Genomic DNA, 18081 nt, shown 5'->3' with positions numbered 1-18081 from the left:
CCGAAAACAGAAAACGGTCCAGTCTAGAGGCAGCTTGAGAGTTCAAACCCCCTATCCAAGTGAAAGGGCATCCAGCCAGAGGGAGGTCCTTTAGCCCCAGTTCCCCTATAACCTCTGAGAATCTTCTCATTTCAGTTGTGAGCCTAAGGGAGTTCCTTCTTTCCTCTGGGAATTTAACAGCATTGAAGTCCCCTCCTAAGCACCAGGGGTCCTCCCAGAGACCACGGATGGCACTAAGTTCCTCCCAAAAATCCTCCTTTTCACTGCTAATCACCGGCCCATATACCCCAGAAAAAATCCAAGTGAAACCATCGACACAGTTTCTGAAACGAATAGAGATAGAGTACCCCCCCCCCCCCTTCCCTTTCTACCTCTAAGTTCTCCAAGACTCTGTTGTCCCAGAGGAGCAGGAGACCTCCTGCCGCACCCCTAGCATCCACAAAAGCCCAATTAAGAAATCTTCCAATACCCACACTGTTGACCATTTGCTGAGACATCTCTTTCACCTTCGTCTCCAAAAGGCAAACCAAATCTGGTTTTTGGTTCCTTACCACGCCCTTGATCAACTTTCTTTTCTCTGAGTCATTAAGCCCGCACACATTCCAACAGAGAATTTTAATTCTCATTAGTCAACTGGAACCAAATCCCAGGAATTGTGGCCGGACTTTTTAGCTATCCCTGAAGTCTCCCCGTAACTAACAGAGCATTCCAAACTTTTTAACTCTCTTTCGAAACGGGTGGTGCAAGATTTTTTCTTCTTTCGTCGCTTGCAAAGGGTACTATTTCCCGTCCTCAGCTTCAATTTCTCAAGTAAATTTAGAATTTCAACCTCGTGTCCTTCGATAGGCATTCCCAAGACTTTGCTAAAATGGAAGAGATTGGAAATCTCCTCCTCTAACCATACTTCTTCGCGCGGGGAGATAGCTGTGTGGTCCTTCTGCTTCGCCGCAAAGTTTGGGGGGTCGGGCCTCAGGACCACTGTCGACCCATCTCTAAGCATCAAGGACAGAGGAATCGGCGTCTCTTCGGTCTCTCTTGACGTCGGATCCGACTGTCCAGAGCATCCCCTTTCCCTCTCGGATCCCGTAACCAAGAATGGAGTAGAAGAAGGAGAAGAAAGCATCCCACTCAAGGGGGGTGGAGGGGGCAAGAGCATACCTTGAGGATTGCGGCCTTCGACAGTGGGAGGGAGGTCATTTGCCGACGTTACTTCCAAATGGGACAGCGCTTCCAACTGGGGGCTCTCAACGGGGGATCCTCTCCTCCGGCGCGGGGAGCAGGTAGGGGTTCCCAGCCCTAAGTCACTGGGAGAAGCTGGGCCAAGGGGTATATAAGTGTTTCCCAGAGAGGCTGAGGAATGGGCCTTCCCTAACCCAAGCCCAAAGGGACGGGCCAGGTCCGGGTGGGCCGAGGCGTCCAGACCAAGGCCCAAATCCAAATCGCAGGCAAGGGCCTGGTGGGCAATTGACTTCGACTTGTCTGAGGCGTCGTCTCTCCCCAAAACCGGCGGAGACAGCTTTTCAGGCTGCGGAGGCAGCTTTTCAAGCTGCGAAGGGGCTGAGGAAGAGGGCGGAAAGCCCACGCTCCCCTCGGCGCGTGAGTGGGACACTTCGTCATCCTTGCGCTTCCAAGCACCGGGCCCATGGGAAGGGAGCACAGTGGAGATGCGGGGTTCTTCTTCCCACCAGAGCTGCAGAGCGAAACAAGAGGAACCGGCGACCACCTGCAGAGAACTTGGGTGATGCCAGTCTCTGGTTTCGATGAGGATTCCGGCCCACTTGAGATTCCGACGCTCGGCTGTGTTTTCATCCACAGCCACAAATCTTCCACAAGAGTCCCCAAACCTCTTGAAAAGGCTTCTTCCCCAAAGGTGCAGAGGGAGACCTAAAATTTTGACCCATACAAGGCGCGTATCCCCGTTGTGTTCCTCAAGGCAGCCCACTGAGGGCTTCCATTTTTCAAGGTGGAAGTTTCTTCCTCTAAAGCTTTTCTCCCCTAAATTAAACACCCTCTCAGCTTCGTCCGCAAACTCAAATTCCAAAAACAAGAGGTTTTCCCTCATGTTAGACAGCCAGAGGTTCCCTTCTAGGAGCCAGGTATTTTTCGCCCACGTCCCGAAGGTAACGAGATCAGGGAGGCGGTCCGAGTCTCCCTTCCAAAGGCCTATCAGACACCTACCCAGCATTTCCTCATTTCTAACGAGAGATTCTTTATCAACTTCTAACCAGACGGCATCGCGGGGCGCGGGACAAACCCGAAGGGGGATGGAGGCTCTGTTCACACCTCTGTTAGGCAGAGCTTGAGGTAGAGCACCTTTCCACTGAAAGGGAGAGACACCCAAGCTTTTCAGTTTACTGACGAGCAGATTCCAGCCTCCAACGAGCCCCCCACCTTCTGGAAAAGCCAAGGAGAATCTTTTGTTCAATTCTCAGTGACAACAGATTCCTTTCACCACTTAAAACTTAAACTGAAACCCATTACAAAAATATCAAACAACAGTTTGCAAGCCGGTCGAGACCATTTGTTTTGGAAAGAGAAAGCATTGAAAAGAAATGGAGAAGAGGGCAAAACAAGATCAACTAAGAACTCAACCAGAATGAAGCTTGCTCCAATACCATGTTCTCAAAAAGGAAAGGAAAGAGGGGAAAACTTCCTTGTTCAGTTCAAGTAGGCTCTTATGATATATATATATACATATAGGGTTTTAGTAAAATGACAAAATACCTCATTTTTAGCCACTAAACCTTTTTATTAAATAGAAGCAAACAATAACACATGGAAGAGAACATGAACAAGTTATGCATAGGATAAGGGAAAAGGAAAAAGAACAAGGGCCAACTTGATAGCCATATCTTGAAGGTAATAAATAAGCTACATGAGAATTTAACAAAAAGAAGGGAAGTGAAAACCCTTTGAAAATTAAAAAAGGGGATCTGTTGAATCACAGTCGGACAACACAACAAATGTTACTATTTTTTATTTTTTATTTTTATTAGAAATGAAGTAATATCATGGTAGTAATGTTTCTTTTCCGCCTCTATACCATTCTGCTGAATAAGGAATTAGCTCCCACAGTTATCTTCTACATGTGAAGTGATTTTCTGAGTCTTGTTTCATGTGAGAGATTAAACAAATGGTATCCAAGAAACAAAATGTTAAAATATTTACAGAGCCCTGCAACAAGAGTATTGAACTAAAGAAAGCATGAAATGAATAAACCCATTTGCTTCAATAACATAATAAAAAATGTTCTATTTAGTTTACACCGCAAATGATTTGGTTAACTGAGTGAAAGGAATGTCTTTAGGAATTCCAAATAACAATGTTGAAACAAAGAACATTGCTTCCATATTCAACACTACATAACCTAAAACCAACAAAAAAAACCGTAATCACCCAACCAAAAGAATTTACATCTAGATTGAATCATGTGCACGTAATAGTATGTAATAAAAAATTAGCTTTTCACTCACCTTCGTCTTTCAGGGGTGAGGCAGAAAGTTCAGCCGACTCTTCATTCCCATTAACAAGCTTTGGAGGTTCTTTTTCTTCAACACAAGCTTCTGTACTCAAGTTTTCATTTTCCATCATTGAAGGTCTGTTATGCATAAAATACATCACAAACAATTTACATGCAACTTGCGAGTTTAATAAATAACTACAGATGGCAAACTTTGAAAAGACTCATTTCAAAACAATGCATATAAACCCTTCAAATACAATTCTAATTGCGTTTCAGGAAATATCTAATCAATATCAGAACTGGATCGCATTAACCAAAAGGTTTTTCGAGAAAATCAGAACAAAAATGAACTAATTTGAGCAAGAAATTTGAGGATTAAAAAAGAAAAAAATCTCAAAACGGTAGCGTTGTCATCCGGAAACACTAAGTCAAGGCGTCTAGAAGAGAAAGCACCTGTTGGAAGAGTCGAAGCAAGTTAGGGTTTCTTTAGAAAGTTAGAAACAGAGAGAGAATAGCAGAAGAAGAGAGGAGTGCCTATACACGGCTCTTTTAGGGAGAATTGTGTTTTGGCTGGTCCAAAAATTAACATTTGGTCCATATATCATGCATATTTAAGCCCAATACCCAAATAAAGTATAAAAATTAAAATGAAATATATTGTATTTCATTAATCTCTAAAATACCCTTAACCCTTACACAGGGACAAGTGAGTATGAATTTCAATTTTTTTGTGGTTTTTTTTTTCCTTTTTTATTCCCTATTAAGTATTACTCATTTCTAACTTTTTTTTTTCTTTTTCTTTCAACCTAAATTTCTATTTTATGTCAAATAAAAAACAATAATGTTTTTTTGTTTTTCATTTTTAAAGATATTGAATATTTTTGCTCTTATTATAAACAATGATAAAAATTTTGACATTTTTCATCCAAATATTTTTTATCTTTTTGTATTTATCTTTTAGTTTAACTTTCATTTTTTATTTTAAATTTATATTACCCTTTCATTTATATTTTTTATCTCTTATTTTTAATTATTTTTTATATTTTCTACATTAACCATATTTTTAAAATTTTTAAAATTTTAAAAATTGACTATCACTTCACTTTATTATATATATATATATATATATATATCCTTTTAGCTTTTTAAATTTTAATATTTTTATTTTAAAATTTTTAAAGAGATAAATTTATTGAAAAAAAATAACTAAGATATGTATTTTGACTCACAATAAGAAAATTGTAAATACAATTTTTTATAAATTAAATTTTAAATAAAATATATTATATAAAAATTTATCTAAAAATTATTGAAAGTGGTATTTATTTATTTTTTATTGACTTTCAAACTTATCAAATTTTTTACTTGAAATGTAATAGAACATGATTTAAAAAAAATAGTTTTTCATTTTTTAAATAAATGAGTATAAATATATTAAAATAATTAAAGATAATCTTAGTAAAAAAATTGATAAATATGATAATAATTTTAAATATAGATTCATTTGGATAAAATTTCACAAAAAAAAAAATAGTGGAAAGAAAGAACATTGTTAAAAACAAAATATGCGATTACAAAATTTTAATGATGAAATTTAAAAATAAAATTGAAAACAATTATTGAGTGAGAGAATTTGAGTGGGGAAAAAATCTTTGAGTGGAAAAAAATGGGAAAGTTTTTCAAAATCACTTGAAATCCTTAATCAAAAGTAGTCTTGTACACCCTTGTACTAGTAAATTTGTCTTGTACAGTTAGTGTAATATCCTTGTACAATAACTCAAATTTCATACATCATCTCACGAATATTTGACAATAGGTCGGTTAACTATGTTTGCATCAGTTTGGTTTTAAAAAATAAGAAAAATTGTTGTATAATTTTGTTTTACAATCATCATAAGTAAGTTAACTATTTAAATGATCATATACAGGTTATATACAGTGCATGAAATGAATGTATGCTTAACCAATGAGTGTAAGGAATGTCATTTGTCTTTAATTAGGGAAAATAAATAAATAGGTTTTTTAGAATCACTTAAAATCATTCACAAATAATAGTCTTGTACACCATTGTATAGTTAGTATATTTGTCATGTACACTTAGTGTAAATACCTTGTATAGTGATTCAAATTCCATATACCCCCTGCTTAATGTGTAACCATAGGTAGATTAACCATGTTTTCATTGATTTGTTTAAAAAAATAGTGGAAGATGGAAAAACAAAATTTTATCTCAAACATCATTAGCGGGATAAGTATTCGAATTATGTGCAAGTTAAATAAAGTGCATAAGATGAGTGTGTAATAAATGAATGTGTACCTTAAGAGTGTGCAATCCTTAGATGACAATAAAAAAAAAGTTGTCCAAAATTGATTAAAATATTTCACAAAAGACAGTCTTGTATACTCCTTGTATTGTTAGAACATTTGTTTTATACAGTTAAAACATTTGCCTTGTCTAATTGAACATTTACCTTGTACAGTTAATTGTACAATGGTGCAAATCTCATCCATATGCATACATTATGTGCCACATATGATGTATGGATCATGTTTCCAAATGTTTGATTTAAAAATGATTTAAAACATAAAAACAAATTTTTTATCTAAACATCATTATTAAGGTTAGTATTTGAATTGTTATATGCTAGTTAAATAAAGTACATGAAATAAATGAATTTGTGGTAGGATAACGTAGATGACAAGAAAAAAAAAAATTGTTCAAAATGTACAGTTTCATACACCCCATGTATAATTAGTGTAATAACCCTGTATAATGGTATAAATTTCATATATATATGTATGTATAAATTATATCCACATGATTGTATAAACTATGTTCCCAATAGTTTGACATTTAAAATATTTAAAACAAATAAAATGTTATTTTATTGTATTTTAAATGCAAAATGTAATTAAAAATAAGACAAATAAATTACTTAAAAACTATTATTTAAGCCAAGTTTATTTATCTATTTCATTTTATTTTTGGAAATAAAGAAAAAAGAATAAAAAATATATTTAACCACAATAAATATGAATAGAAGATCAGTTAGAAAATACCAAATTTATTTATTTATTTCATTTTATTTTTGGAATTAAAGAAAAAAAATAAAAATTTTATTTAACCATAAAAAATATGTTAAAAAAATATAAATAACCCTAAATTTATTTACTTATTTAATTTTATTTATTTAAATTAGAAATTAATTTATTTTAATAGATTAAAATGTGCATAATTGATTTATTACTTTGTTAATTATGGATATATTAAAAATTTATATTTGACAAAAAATAAATAAAGAAAATGAAATTAAAAAGAGTAATAAATATATATAATTTAATTATTTAATTATTTTTAATGTAAAGGATAGTCCCACAAAAAACACATAATTGATCAATTTATTTGTTTAATTGTAAACACACTATATTTTTTTATTTTTTTATTTTATTATTAAAATAACTAATGGAAAAAAATAAAAATGGATAATCAATGAATGAAATTTAATTATTTTTATTATTTTCATATAAAAAATAGTATTAAACAAGGTTTTCAATTTGATTTTTAAAAATAGTTTTCTTTTTTTAATTAAATGTTTTTTCAAAAAGAAAATATAAAAAATATAAATCATATTACAATTTTTTAGAAAGTATTTTTTAAAATAGTTTTTGAACATAATTTTTCTTTATTTATAATTTAAAATAGAAAATAATTTTGATTTTCAATTATTTATAATTTTTTTTTAAAAACAATAAAAAATCCAAATTGTTAAAATAGAATTATTATGGTTGCATGAATAGTAGCACAATAAAGACAAAAAAAGTTTATGTGAAAGGTCATTGGGTATTTTAGTCACTATTTTATATCCTTAAAATGTAATATATAAAAATTTAAAGGATATATTGATATTTTAATATCTTATATAATTTTTATTGATTATGGAAGTTATATGAATCAAAGGTTAAAAACACGGTTCTTGCGCTCTTTTATTGCAGAATTAGATAAGGTGTGCTGCGGCTCACCGTACTTAATGTGGTGCCTCAATTTTTACCGAAAATATTAAGTGGGCCATCTGGAGTCCTGGACAATGGGATTTAGACTAACTTATAAAGATGTGCTGGGCCCACTTCTGAGAACAAGAAAATTGACATTCGCAGTCAAACGGGTTTTCCATTTTTGTCGTGGGGCAATTGTGACCCGGAAATTGTCCGGGCGATTCCCTGTGTTTGGAACGATACTGTAGGGCTTTGGATTCGAGAGCAAATAGACGAAGATCCCTCTGCCAAGACTGTGAAGAGGACGACGGGCTTGGAATGAGAAAGAAGAGGGCAATAATGTTAGGGCTTTAGTAGCGAATCTGTCTGTTGTTCGTTTGTTCAAATCCGTCACTGGTATGCTCTTCTTTTTGGTGTTTGTTATTTGATTTTTAGTTCTATTAGGCTCAAGCATCGTTGATTTTACATTGGAAGCGGATAAGAGTTTCTTCTGCTATCCTGGCCACTTGTGACGCGATCCACGGCTTATCATTTAGGGTTTCTGGCGATTTTTTTTTTTTTTTGATAAGGTTTCTCGCGATTTTGCTTTTGTTTGATTTCTGAGATGAGATTATACATTTTAAACTTCATCTCTCAAAATGAAGCTGAAAAGGCAAATGTTCTGAACTGAGCTCAAGAACTAGGGTTGCCTTTTTTTCCCCCTGAAACGCTTCTGTTCTTGATAACGATTTCTGAAAACTGGAGCTTTTGTTCATAATTTACTAAAACTTGTATGTCTAAATGATTCTTTTAGTAAGCTATGGGTTTTTGTTCTGTTTTCAGTGACATTGAAATTGGATGGTGGACAATGCCAAATTATGTTATATACATCCAGCAAAGCAATGTACTGAAAAGACCCATAGGATGGCATTTTTATTGAAATCTAAATGGACCTGAATTTAATTTAAATCCGAGTAGAGGTTAATGTCATTAAGTGTTTCATTTTGATTTAGTCTATTTGTTTTTTTTATTAATGTTGAATCATAAAAGTCTTAAATTGCTTATTCTTATCAATATCTGAAGTTGTTTAGTGTTAAATCTGTTTCTTTATTGGGAGTTTTTATACTTTCAACTTCACTCCTCCCTAAGTTTCCAGCATTCGCAGTGACGGCAACAACAGTCCCTTCAGCTCCATGCGGCTTAGAAACAACCAAGGCAGTACCTTCCTCAGGATTGTTATTACTTTCGAGCATAACATTTCCTTCGTCCTTCTTCCCCACCCCCCTAATTATTGCAAAGGCTTCATTTAGGAAAGTAAGGCCTTTCTCCCAAGAATTTTTTTTTTTTTTGATAAGTAAGCCAGGAATGTATTAAACCAGAGGCCAAAAGCCACACAACATATAGGGGGTATACAAGACAGCTAAGGCCTCACAAGCTAAAAAGAAAGCCAAAAAAACCTCACCACCCCTTAAGTGGACGCTAACCACTCTAGAAAGTCTAAAAGGGAGAGAGACTCCTCTCCAATGTACAATCTAGTCCAGCTCCATAAATTACAAACAAAATAATTATTGAGTTTCTGAATATCTAACACCCCCCCTAAAGGCTAATCTATTCCTCTTCTTCCAAACCGTCCAAAAAATGCCCAATGGGATGGATTTCCATATCTTTTTCCTTTTTTTTCCTACAAAGGGGCCCCTCTAGCTAATTAAGACCTCCTTTACAGTTTCTGGAAAGACCCACTTAACACCTAATAACCCAAGGACGATATCCCATAGGACTCTGACCACTATACAGTGTATAAGAATATGATTTACAGATTTTTCTTCACAACCACACAAAAAACAACAATTAGGGAGCTGCCACCCTCTTTTCTGGAGCCTGTTAAGAGTAAGCACCTTCCCCCACGTAGCCTTCCGAGCAAAGAATGCGACTTTGGTTGGAACTCTATCCACCCAAATGCAACTTTTCGGAAAAACGGTGTCAATGGGGTTGGCCAACAAGCTGTACGCTTCCTTGACTCTAAACTGATCGTTTCTTCCTCCCTTCCAAGAAACCGAGTCTTCCTCCAAAGAAGGCCTGTGACCCCTCAAGACATGGAGCAAGTCCCCTACCATATCCAACTCCCAATCATTAAAATCCTTCAAAAAACTTAGATTCCAACCTCCTTGACCGAAATTATGGTCCCACATCTCCTCCACCGTAGCATTCCTATGTACAGCCATGGCAAAGAGATGAGGGAAGCTTTGGGACAGCGTTGTACCAGCGCATCAAACATCAGTCCAGAATCTGATTTTGGTGCCATTCCCAGCTATGAGCACCATATTATCCCAACACCAATCAGTTTCCTTCAAGATCTCCTTCCAAACCCCCTACTCCAAACGCCCCATTAACCTTCTTTGTCTTCCAACCAAGACCCTCTTGCCCATATTTCGCCAGGATCACCTGCTTCCAAAGATTGTCTTTATCACAAACAAATCTCCATATCCATTTACCAAGCAAGGCTTTGCTCAAAAGAGCTAGCTTCCTTAAGCCTAACCCACCCTTATCCTTATCCGCACAAACCACCTCCCAATTAACTAGATGAGCTTTCCTCTCCAAGTTTCCCCCTCCCCAAAGGAAGTCTTTTTGCAATTTTTCTAACCTTCTAGCAACAATCTTGGACATCCGGAAAAGAGATATTTGATAAATGGGCATACTAGTCAATGTGCTCTTTATGAGAGCCTCTCTCCCAAGAATTTGGACCCTAACCTAATAAAATTTCACACTCAAGCCAGCTAAGAAATCAAAGAGCCTTTTTTTCTTAATTAACTAGTGATGTATTGCTGCATCTTTACTGCATGTCATCTTATAATTATGGTAATGATCTGGCTCAAGCCCGAAACCTTTAATAATAATAATGTATTATTCAGTTATGGAAAGAGTACCTTGCTTAGTGTTATGAACCTTGGTTTTGAGTTCAAAAATCTGGGTAGCATCTCTCACTTTAGAGTAAGTTTGTTGAATGGCTTCCCAAATCTTCTTTGCTGTTGAGAGAAACATACATGAACAATGGTGTTCACTTCTTATTTTGTGAAAGGCAACATTCTTGGAATCTATGTGATGTATTATACCATATCGCTTAGTCAAACATGATTATTTTATTTCCAATCTTACACATTGGTTTCAGGAGGAAGATTAATTGAGGTTATGCATCAGCACTGATGTTTAGAAGCAACAATGTCGTTGCTAGGATTTTCCAACGGCAGATTTGCACACCTGCACCTGGCACCAGTGTATGACTTTTCTTCTTTTCTATTGTTTCCTCTTGCAACCTTCCAGGTCATCTGTTCCTTTGTTTTTTCCCCTCTGTTTTTTTAGTAATCTAAACTTCAAAATTTCTTGCTTTATGGATGGGAAGTATTTGCATGATTGAACTGTGGTTTTGCATTAACTTTGATTCCTTTTTTTGATAGGTAAAAGCAATTGTATGAAAAGCACCTAAAGAAGGGCACATAAAAGTATACATGATGTATGCAAGGCACCTAAGGCCAAAAAAGAAGAGGGATACACAAAAAAACCATGCCCTCTCCTTACTAGCAACCAACCAACTTTGATACCTCTTGTCTATTTTCTTTCAATGTTTTCCATTTAAGCAATAAATCAACTTTAGCTTTCTACTAATTGCTCTAATAGTTGGCTATGTTTCTTAGGTGGTGTTTGTTTTTTTACTTAATTCTAAATAGAAATTTAATGTTTAATAGTGTTAAGGATTAGGTTGTTTGTTTTTTAATATTTTATTTCTATTAAACATTAAAAAGTAAAGAAAAATCAACATGTTACTTTCTCCATTTAGAAAAAGCCAAATATTTTGGTTTTTTCTATTCAACCAAAAGTTTATAACAAATTATGAAAAAGTAAAAAAACAAACAATCTAAAGTTTGAAAGCAAATTGCTTTTAGCAAAAAGCTAAAAAAACAAATGCCCTCTTAGTCTCCATATTTAGTCAAGTGTGGTAGTTTTGATATTGATTGAACATGCCTCTATGAATTTGGATCATTTTGACAACAATGTTCTTATCATTTAAATTCTGAGGAGTGCATTTATGATTGTAAGGTGGTGGTGGAAGGGGAGAAGGGTGTGAAGGTTTCACATCTTAAAGAAGATTTCATACTTAGAGGGTGTTTGATAAAACTTAATACTTATTGCTTAATGACTTGAGTTAACTTTAAGTTAAATTATTCTTAAGTTGTTGATTTAAAACTTATTACTTAATCCTTATTTTAAGTATTAAAGTTGCTTGATGAAGTTAACTTAAAATTTATTCTAAATCATCAAATTGACATATTTACCCCCATTAATTTTAATTAATATTTATACATTGACTAATCTTAAGCAATAAATTTATTTGTTATGGATAATCATCAAAGTGACTTATTTACCCTCATTAATTTTAATTAATATTTATATTTTCACTAATCTTAAGCAATAAATTTATTTGTTAAACATCCATATTTAAAGTACTATAGATGCATAAGATAGTTACAAAAATATTTACTATAAAAGATGAGTTGTGAATGTAAAGTGATGATTGTAAAATATATTCTCACTAAATATGGACAAATGAGGCAAAAGAGATTTAAGATTAAAAATAAGTTTACCATTTTAATTTTATACTTAAAGTTATTTTTAACTTTAAGTTGTGATACTAAGTTATTTTACCAAACATGCTTAAATCCACTTATTGACTTAAATTAAGGTATTAAGTCATATTAAATCATTAAGTTGATTTACCGAATACCCTCTTATTTTCTGTGAAGGTAGTGCTAAAGGCAGTTGTATTTTAGGTGGGTCCTCTTTTTGAATTGATGTTTGGTTATTAATCTGCAGAAGAGTTAGCTTATTGAGGTAGGAAAGGTGGCGGAAGTGGAGAGGTTGACCTTGATGTTTGGCTGTAGAGTGGGTAGACAATCTACTACCTATTTAGGCCTTCTTTTCGGGTCTTGTTTATAAATCTTGTTTTGTGTGGACTTCAATGGAGGAGCGGTTCATGAGATGAAGACTTTCATCAGAAGCGCCTTCTCTAGTTTGTTGATGTACTTTGTCTTAGTTCTCATTCTTTTAGCAATAAGGGAAAGATCCAAAAAAATCCAAAGATTTTCTATGGGGGTCCATCTTTTGGGAAAATTTTGAACCTTGTTAAATGGACCACTATTTGCTTGGATGAAAGAAATGGAGAATTGAGAATTAGAAACCAGTGCACTGAGGAGATAAGGAAGTGTTTCTGATTAACAAAAAATGGATGCAAGGAAGTGATTCCTCTTTGGAAAGCTATCAGATAGGGTTGGAGGATTACGGATGAAATCTTTATCTTGGCTTAAGGAAGTGACACACGTTGGTTTTTAGCCACGCTTTCAGTGGTAACAGGGGAAAATCCATGATGGAACAATTTTGTGAGAGTCTCCTCCAAAAAATGTTTTGGGTGCTTTCTAGTAGGGTTTTGGGTCTCCTATATTATTCTTGTTTGCTTCTCTTCATGAAGAACTCTTTATCCTTTAAGTTGTATTTATATCCATTCTCCAATTGTATACGTTTCCTATTAAAAAATAACTAAGAAAAGGAAGAAGAAACTAAAATTGTGTCTTCAAAAAAATCTTTTTCTTTCTTCTTTCATGGATCAGAAGTAAACAAATGGTGCTGGTTTTGTTAGATTTGGCATTTTCTTTTTCACTTATTAATGAAAAGGGTTTCTATGACATTTTATCAAATTTTATTCTATTACACCTCGACGAGAGAATCTTGAGTGATAATTTGGTGGTTGCAGGTTCATTGTGCAAGGCGATTTTATGAGAATCTAGTCCCAAGTTGCACTATATATGATGTTGAATGCCCGGATCATTCATTCCGAAAGTTTACTGATGACGGTCAATACCTCATTAGTTTCAGCAGAAATAATCAGGATTTGATTGTTTACAGACCAACATGGCTATCATTTTCATGCAAAGAGGAAGACTGTGATTCTTATGATCTTCCCTTGAAAGCAAAGAGGTTTGAAAGCTTCTTCACCCAGCTATACTGTGTATCACTTGCTTCCAGCAATGAGTTTATATGCAAGGACTTCTTCCTTTACATGGAGAGTAACCAATTTGGACTGTTTGCAACTTCTACTGCACAAATTCATGATGCACCTGCTACGGGAGGAGCAGTTCAGGGAATCCCATCAATAGAAAAGATAACTTTCCATCTTTTGAGGTGTGCATTTTTAGCTTTTCATAGTCATTCTTGACATTTTTTTTTTTAATAATTTTAGAATGTAGAGGTTTTGAAACTTTTTCTAGAAGGTTTTTGTTCATGGTCTACTTTACATTCTGATTTCCTTTGTTGAAATTAGATTGGAAGATGGATTTAGACTAGATGAGAGGGTTTTCCACAACGATTTTGTCAATTTGACCCATAGTATGGGTGTTTTCTTGTATGATGATTTACTGGCTATCGTGTCCCTCCGCTATCAAACAATACACATTCTCCAAATTAGGGACTCTGGAAATCTTGTTGATGTACGAGCTATTGGGACATTTTGCCGTGAAGATGATGAACTTTTTCTTAATTCCAATGCTCAGGCAAGTATATTGTTTAGCTGTCTAAAAACCATATAAAAGTGCTTCTTGAAAACCTAGCAAGTGCCATCCATTGTAAAATCTAATTGGTATATCAATGGAACCCACTTGAGTTTGTAAATTATTGTGAACTCAGTCTTCTATTAGCTATCCATATCTTAATTTTTTTAGATATTAAAAATAACACTAAGTACATGATGAAATTAAAACTGTTTCCCTGCTTTTGTGCTTAATCCTGCTACTCATGTGCCTATTGCTTAAATCAAATGCAGCGTAACTTATGTTGTCTTAAGATTCCAAATAAGAATCAAATTATAGCTCCTCCCAGATGGGCAGGGAGAACTTGCAGGCCGGAAAATATAACTTACTAATTTACTGTTTCATATTTTTATATGATTCTTTGTTTTGTATTGACTTGAGTGATTATCTGGAGATAAGTTTGCCATGTTTGGTTGGTTGCCAATTAATTGATTTACATTTTACTTTGTCCTAGGTTTAGATTGGTCAGATCAATATGTTTTTTTGTTAATGCTTTAAACCATTCATAATGCTTATTGTGTAGACAACCTCGTGCTTGTTAAACATGACAGATCTTTAATTGCATGGAAGATACTGCTCCTTATTGAGACGGATTTCCTTTCCACAAATTACAAAATAAACAAGAAATAAAAACCCCAAATTATTGCTTTTGTAATTGCCATGTATTTTTTTTCCATGATTTTATCACCTACAATCAATTCAATATATTAATTAAGGTCTTTTTTGAGCATGGGACACTCATCTGACAATTTAGCCATTGGTTGCAGCGTGTGGCTGGCCCGCATCAGTTGCCTCGGAATCATGTTGAGAATGGTTTGGATCATAACCAGATTAATATGAACAATTCTTTTCTGAGTGGTATCAAACAGCGGTTGCTTTCGTTTATATTCCGAAGCATATCAAATGAGGAAACAGATAAAACCTTGGTTGGTTCTTTGAATCTCAGATGCTTGTTTATTTCTGTCCATGACAGCTTCAGTAGTTAACTTGTGTCATTGTAGACATGATTCAAAAATCATTTTTGTCTAGACAAAGGCTATTTTCTATTGCTTCCTTGCATTTCATCAATGCAATATAAGGTTGATTTTTAGCTGTATCCTACATGAAGAACAATATTTGATTAACCTGGTTATATTTGATATCACCTTTTTTCCCCCCCTTGCTTCTGTTAGAAAACATCTTCCAGCTATTCTTGAAGTTTAGTTGACATATATTCTATCCTTATGCTCCAGTTTTTCTTGCTACATGTATATTACCTGCTTAGTGGTAGCTTGGCATGTATATGGAACTAATGCCACTGTAAAGATTTGCATCTTTTTATCTGGTCACTTTATTACTCCATTTGACTAGGAAGATATAATGCTGGAAAATGAGTAGTATAAAGTATAAGCTAAGTAAAAAAAAAGAAAAGCCCATTTCCTGCTTGCATCTGGTTAGCCTGAAGCAGATGCATTGTTTCTGATTGGAAGAGACTTAGATGGTGTTTACTAAAATTTAATACTTATTGCTTAACAACTTAAGTTGACTTTAAGTTAAATCATGCTAAAGTGGTTAACTTAAAATTTATTTCTTGATTTTTTACTTTAAAAGATTAAGGTTGTGTGGTAAAGTTAATTTTTTTTTCTAAACTATTGACTTTACATATTTCTCCTCATTATTTTAACTAATATTTACTTTTATTAATCTTAAGTAATAAATTTGTTTGTTAAACATTCATATTAAAAGTATTGTAAACACAAAATAACTACAAAATAAAACAACCAGTTCAAACTCTCAAATTTTTTTTTCTATGCTCTCTCTAGCTCTGGGCAAAAAGTCTTTAAAGGGTGCATCTAGGTCCATGCTGTATTTTGTTGATTGGTTGGACTCTTGTTGATGATACATAGGTGTTTTTTGTTAATCTCTCAATCTTATTGCTTTTATGGCACCTTTGTAGACTCTCTGTGTGCTTTGGTGTGCCTTCTTTTGATTAGGTGCTACTACTAATATTATTTTTTGCCTATAAAAAAATAATTTTAAAATATTTACTATAAAAAATAAGTCATAGATGTGGAGTCATAGACAAAGTTTTCAAAGGCATATCTCAGGTGCGCCTTGAAGCGCACCTTAGGGCGAGGCAGGGCAAAAACGCCTTGACGCGTAAATAATAAAACGCAACTCCTGAAAGGCGTACGCCTTTTCCAGTGAGGCGTGTTTGAGGCGCGCTTTGATCGCACCTTTTACGCTCCGAGAAGAAGGCGCACGCTTTGTAGAAGCTGATGTGGCCATGAAGAAATTAAAAAAAAAAACCTTAACTAATCCCTAAAGCAAAACCCGAGTCCTGATTGAAGGCAAACAGAAATTGGGAGAAAAACTCCAAAAGGAAAACTTACCTGAAGCGGCGATGGGGTGCTCAACCTCAGGCGGCGACCAATCCCAGAGGATCTTCTCTGGCGGCGATCCCTCTCGTTCATCTCCAGGTATGTCGCGATTTAGCGATCTCCCTTTCTTCGTCTCCGATGCTTCCCTCTCTCGGCTTCATCTCTTCATCTTTTTCTCCATCTTCCATGGTTTTCTCCATCTTCCATGGCAGTCAACAGACTTGACACAAAGGCTGGTCTCTCGCTTGGCAATCGGTTGGTCTCCCTCTTCATCAATTTTTATTTTATTTTTAATCAAATGCCTCTTCATCCAATATATATGCATATAACTATATATATTTAAATTATTTGACCAAGCTCTCATCCAATAATTTTGACCATGCTCTCAGTCTCAGCCAGTAAGCCGTTTCTCCCTTCATCCATTTTTATTTTCTAAATATTCTAGTAAATTGGCTGCTTAAAATTAATTTTTTATTTTTCACCCAAATTTTCTTTATTTCATCATTAAATTCCAATTAAAATTTATGTGTATAATTTTTAAATTCTTCTAAAAAAAATATTGGTATTTTTAAATTAAAACCAATTAAATTTTGTATTTCATTTTTAAATTCCTTTCAATTATGTCTTGTTATTATTTTTTAGTCAATTATATTGTTATATAGAAATTTGAATATTATTATTGGTGTTTTTTTTTTAGAATGAGTTCTTCCGATTCGAAAAATTCAAGAAAAGATTTTGTGTGGAAGTATGTTATTGAAGTTGCCGGGGAGCAATATTTAAGATGTAAATTTTTCAATCAAAGATGCATGGGAGGGGTGAATAGACTCAAGCATTACTTAGCTGAAACTCATCATGGTATGAAACAATGCAACAAAGTTACTGAAGATGCTAGATTGGAATGCAAAGAGGCATTGGCCAATTTTAAGGATCAAAAAACGAAAAGAAATGAATTGCTCCAAGAAATTGGTATGGGTCCAACTTCAATGCATGAGAGTGCCTTGTCTAAAACAATAGGGACATTAGGGAGTGGGAGTGGGAGTGGGGAACCTATTCCTAGGGGACCCATGGATAAATTTACCACTTCACAACCTAGACAAACTACTTTGAATTCAAAGTGGAAGCAAGAAGAAAGGAAGGAAGTGTGTAGAAAAATTGGTAGGTTTATATATTCAAAAGGTCTCCCATTCAACACTGTGAATGATCCTTATTGGTTTCCTATGGTAGATGCTGTTGCAGATTTTGGGCTCGGGTTTAAGCCTCCATCTATGCATAAATTGAGGACATGGATTCTTAAAGAAAAGGTGAATGACCCAAGTATCATTATGGAAGATCACAAAAAAGCTTGGAAACAATATGGATGTTCAATTATGTCAGATGGTTGGACAGATGGAAAGAGTAGGTGTCTTATCAATTTTTTCATGAATGGTCCTGCTTGCACTTGGTTTATGAAATCAATTGATGCTTCTAATATAATAAAAAATGGGGAATTGATGTCCAAATATCTTAATGAGATGGTTGAAGAAATTGGAGAGGAGAATGTTGTGCAAGTCATCACTGATAATGCCTCTAATTATGTGAATGCTGGAATGAGGCTTATGGAAAAAAGGAGAAAATTGTGGTGAACTCCTTGTGCTGCTCATTGTATTGATTTGAT

At 34.4% G+C, this 18081-nt stretch overlaps 2 protein-coding genes across 8 annotated transcripts in view; one reads left to right on the top strand and one right to left on the bottom strand.

The window, feature by feature from the left end:
• Positions 1 to 4050, bottom strand: part of LOC100242047 (methionine aminopeptidase 2B) — a 31200-nt gene extending 27150 nt beyond the window's left edge. The window contains exons 1-2 of one of the 2 annotated variants that reach the window (XM_002270425.4): positions 3917 to 4050; positions 3474 to 3598 (exon numbers count right to left, since the gene is read on the bottom strand). In XM_002270425.4, coding sequence (XP_002270461.1) covers positions 3474 to 3591 — 118 coding nt within the window. In that variant the 5' untranslated portion in view covers positions 3592 to 3598; positions 3917 to 4050. The remainder of the gene's footprint in view (positions 1 to 3473; positions 3599 to 3916) is intronic. The other variant, XM_059742985.1, reaches the window with a different exon arrangement.
• A 3505-nt stretch (positions 4051 to 7555) lies between these two features.
• LOC100264330 (light-mediated development protein DET1) overlaps positions 7556 to 18081 on the top strand; it is a 31200-nt gene continuing 20674 nt past the window's right edge. For 4 of the 6 annotated variants that reach the window (XM_010663251.3, XM_010663249.3, XM_010663248.3 and 1 more), the window contains exons 1-5: positions 7596 to 7852; positions 10602 to 10707; positions 13236 to 13663; positions 13803 to 14031; positions 14835 to 14993. In XM_010663251.3, coding sequence (XP_010661553.1) covers positions 10636 to 10707; positions 13236 to 13663; positions 13803 to 14031; positions 14835 to 14993 — 888 coding nt within the window. In that variant the 5' untranslated portion in view covers positions 7596 to 7852; positions 10602 to 10635. Of the gene's footprint in view, positions 7853 to 10601; positions 10708 to 13235; positions 13664 to 13802; positions 14032 to 14834; positions 14994 to 18081 lie in introns of all 6 variants that reach the window. The other 2 variants (XM_010663250.3, XM_010663247.3) reach the window with 2 other exon arrangements.

The sequence above is a fragment of the Vitis vinifera genome, chromosome 15, assembly GCF_030704535.1.
Source record: "Vitis vinifera cultivar Pinot Noir 40024 chromosome 15, ASM3070453v1".
Classification (NCBI taxonomy): domain Eukaryota; kingdom Viridiplantae; phylum Streptophyta; class Magnoliopsida; order Vitales; family Vitaceae; genus Vitis; species Vitis vinifera.
This window is presented reverse-complemented; position numbering and strand designations above follow the sequence as displayed.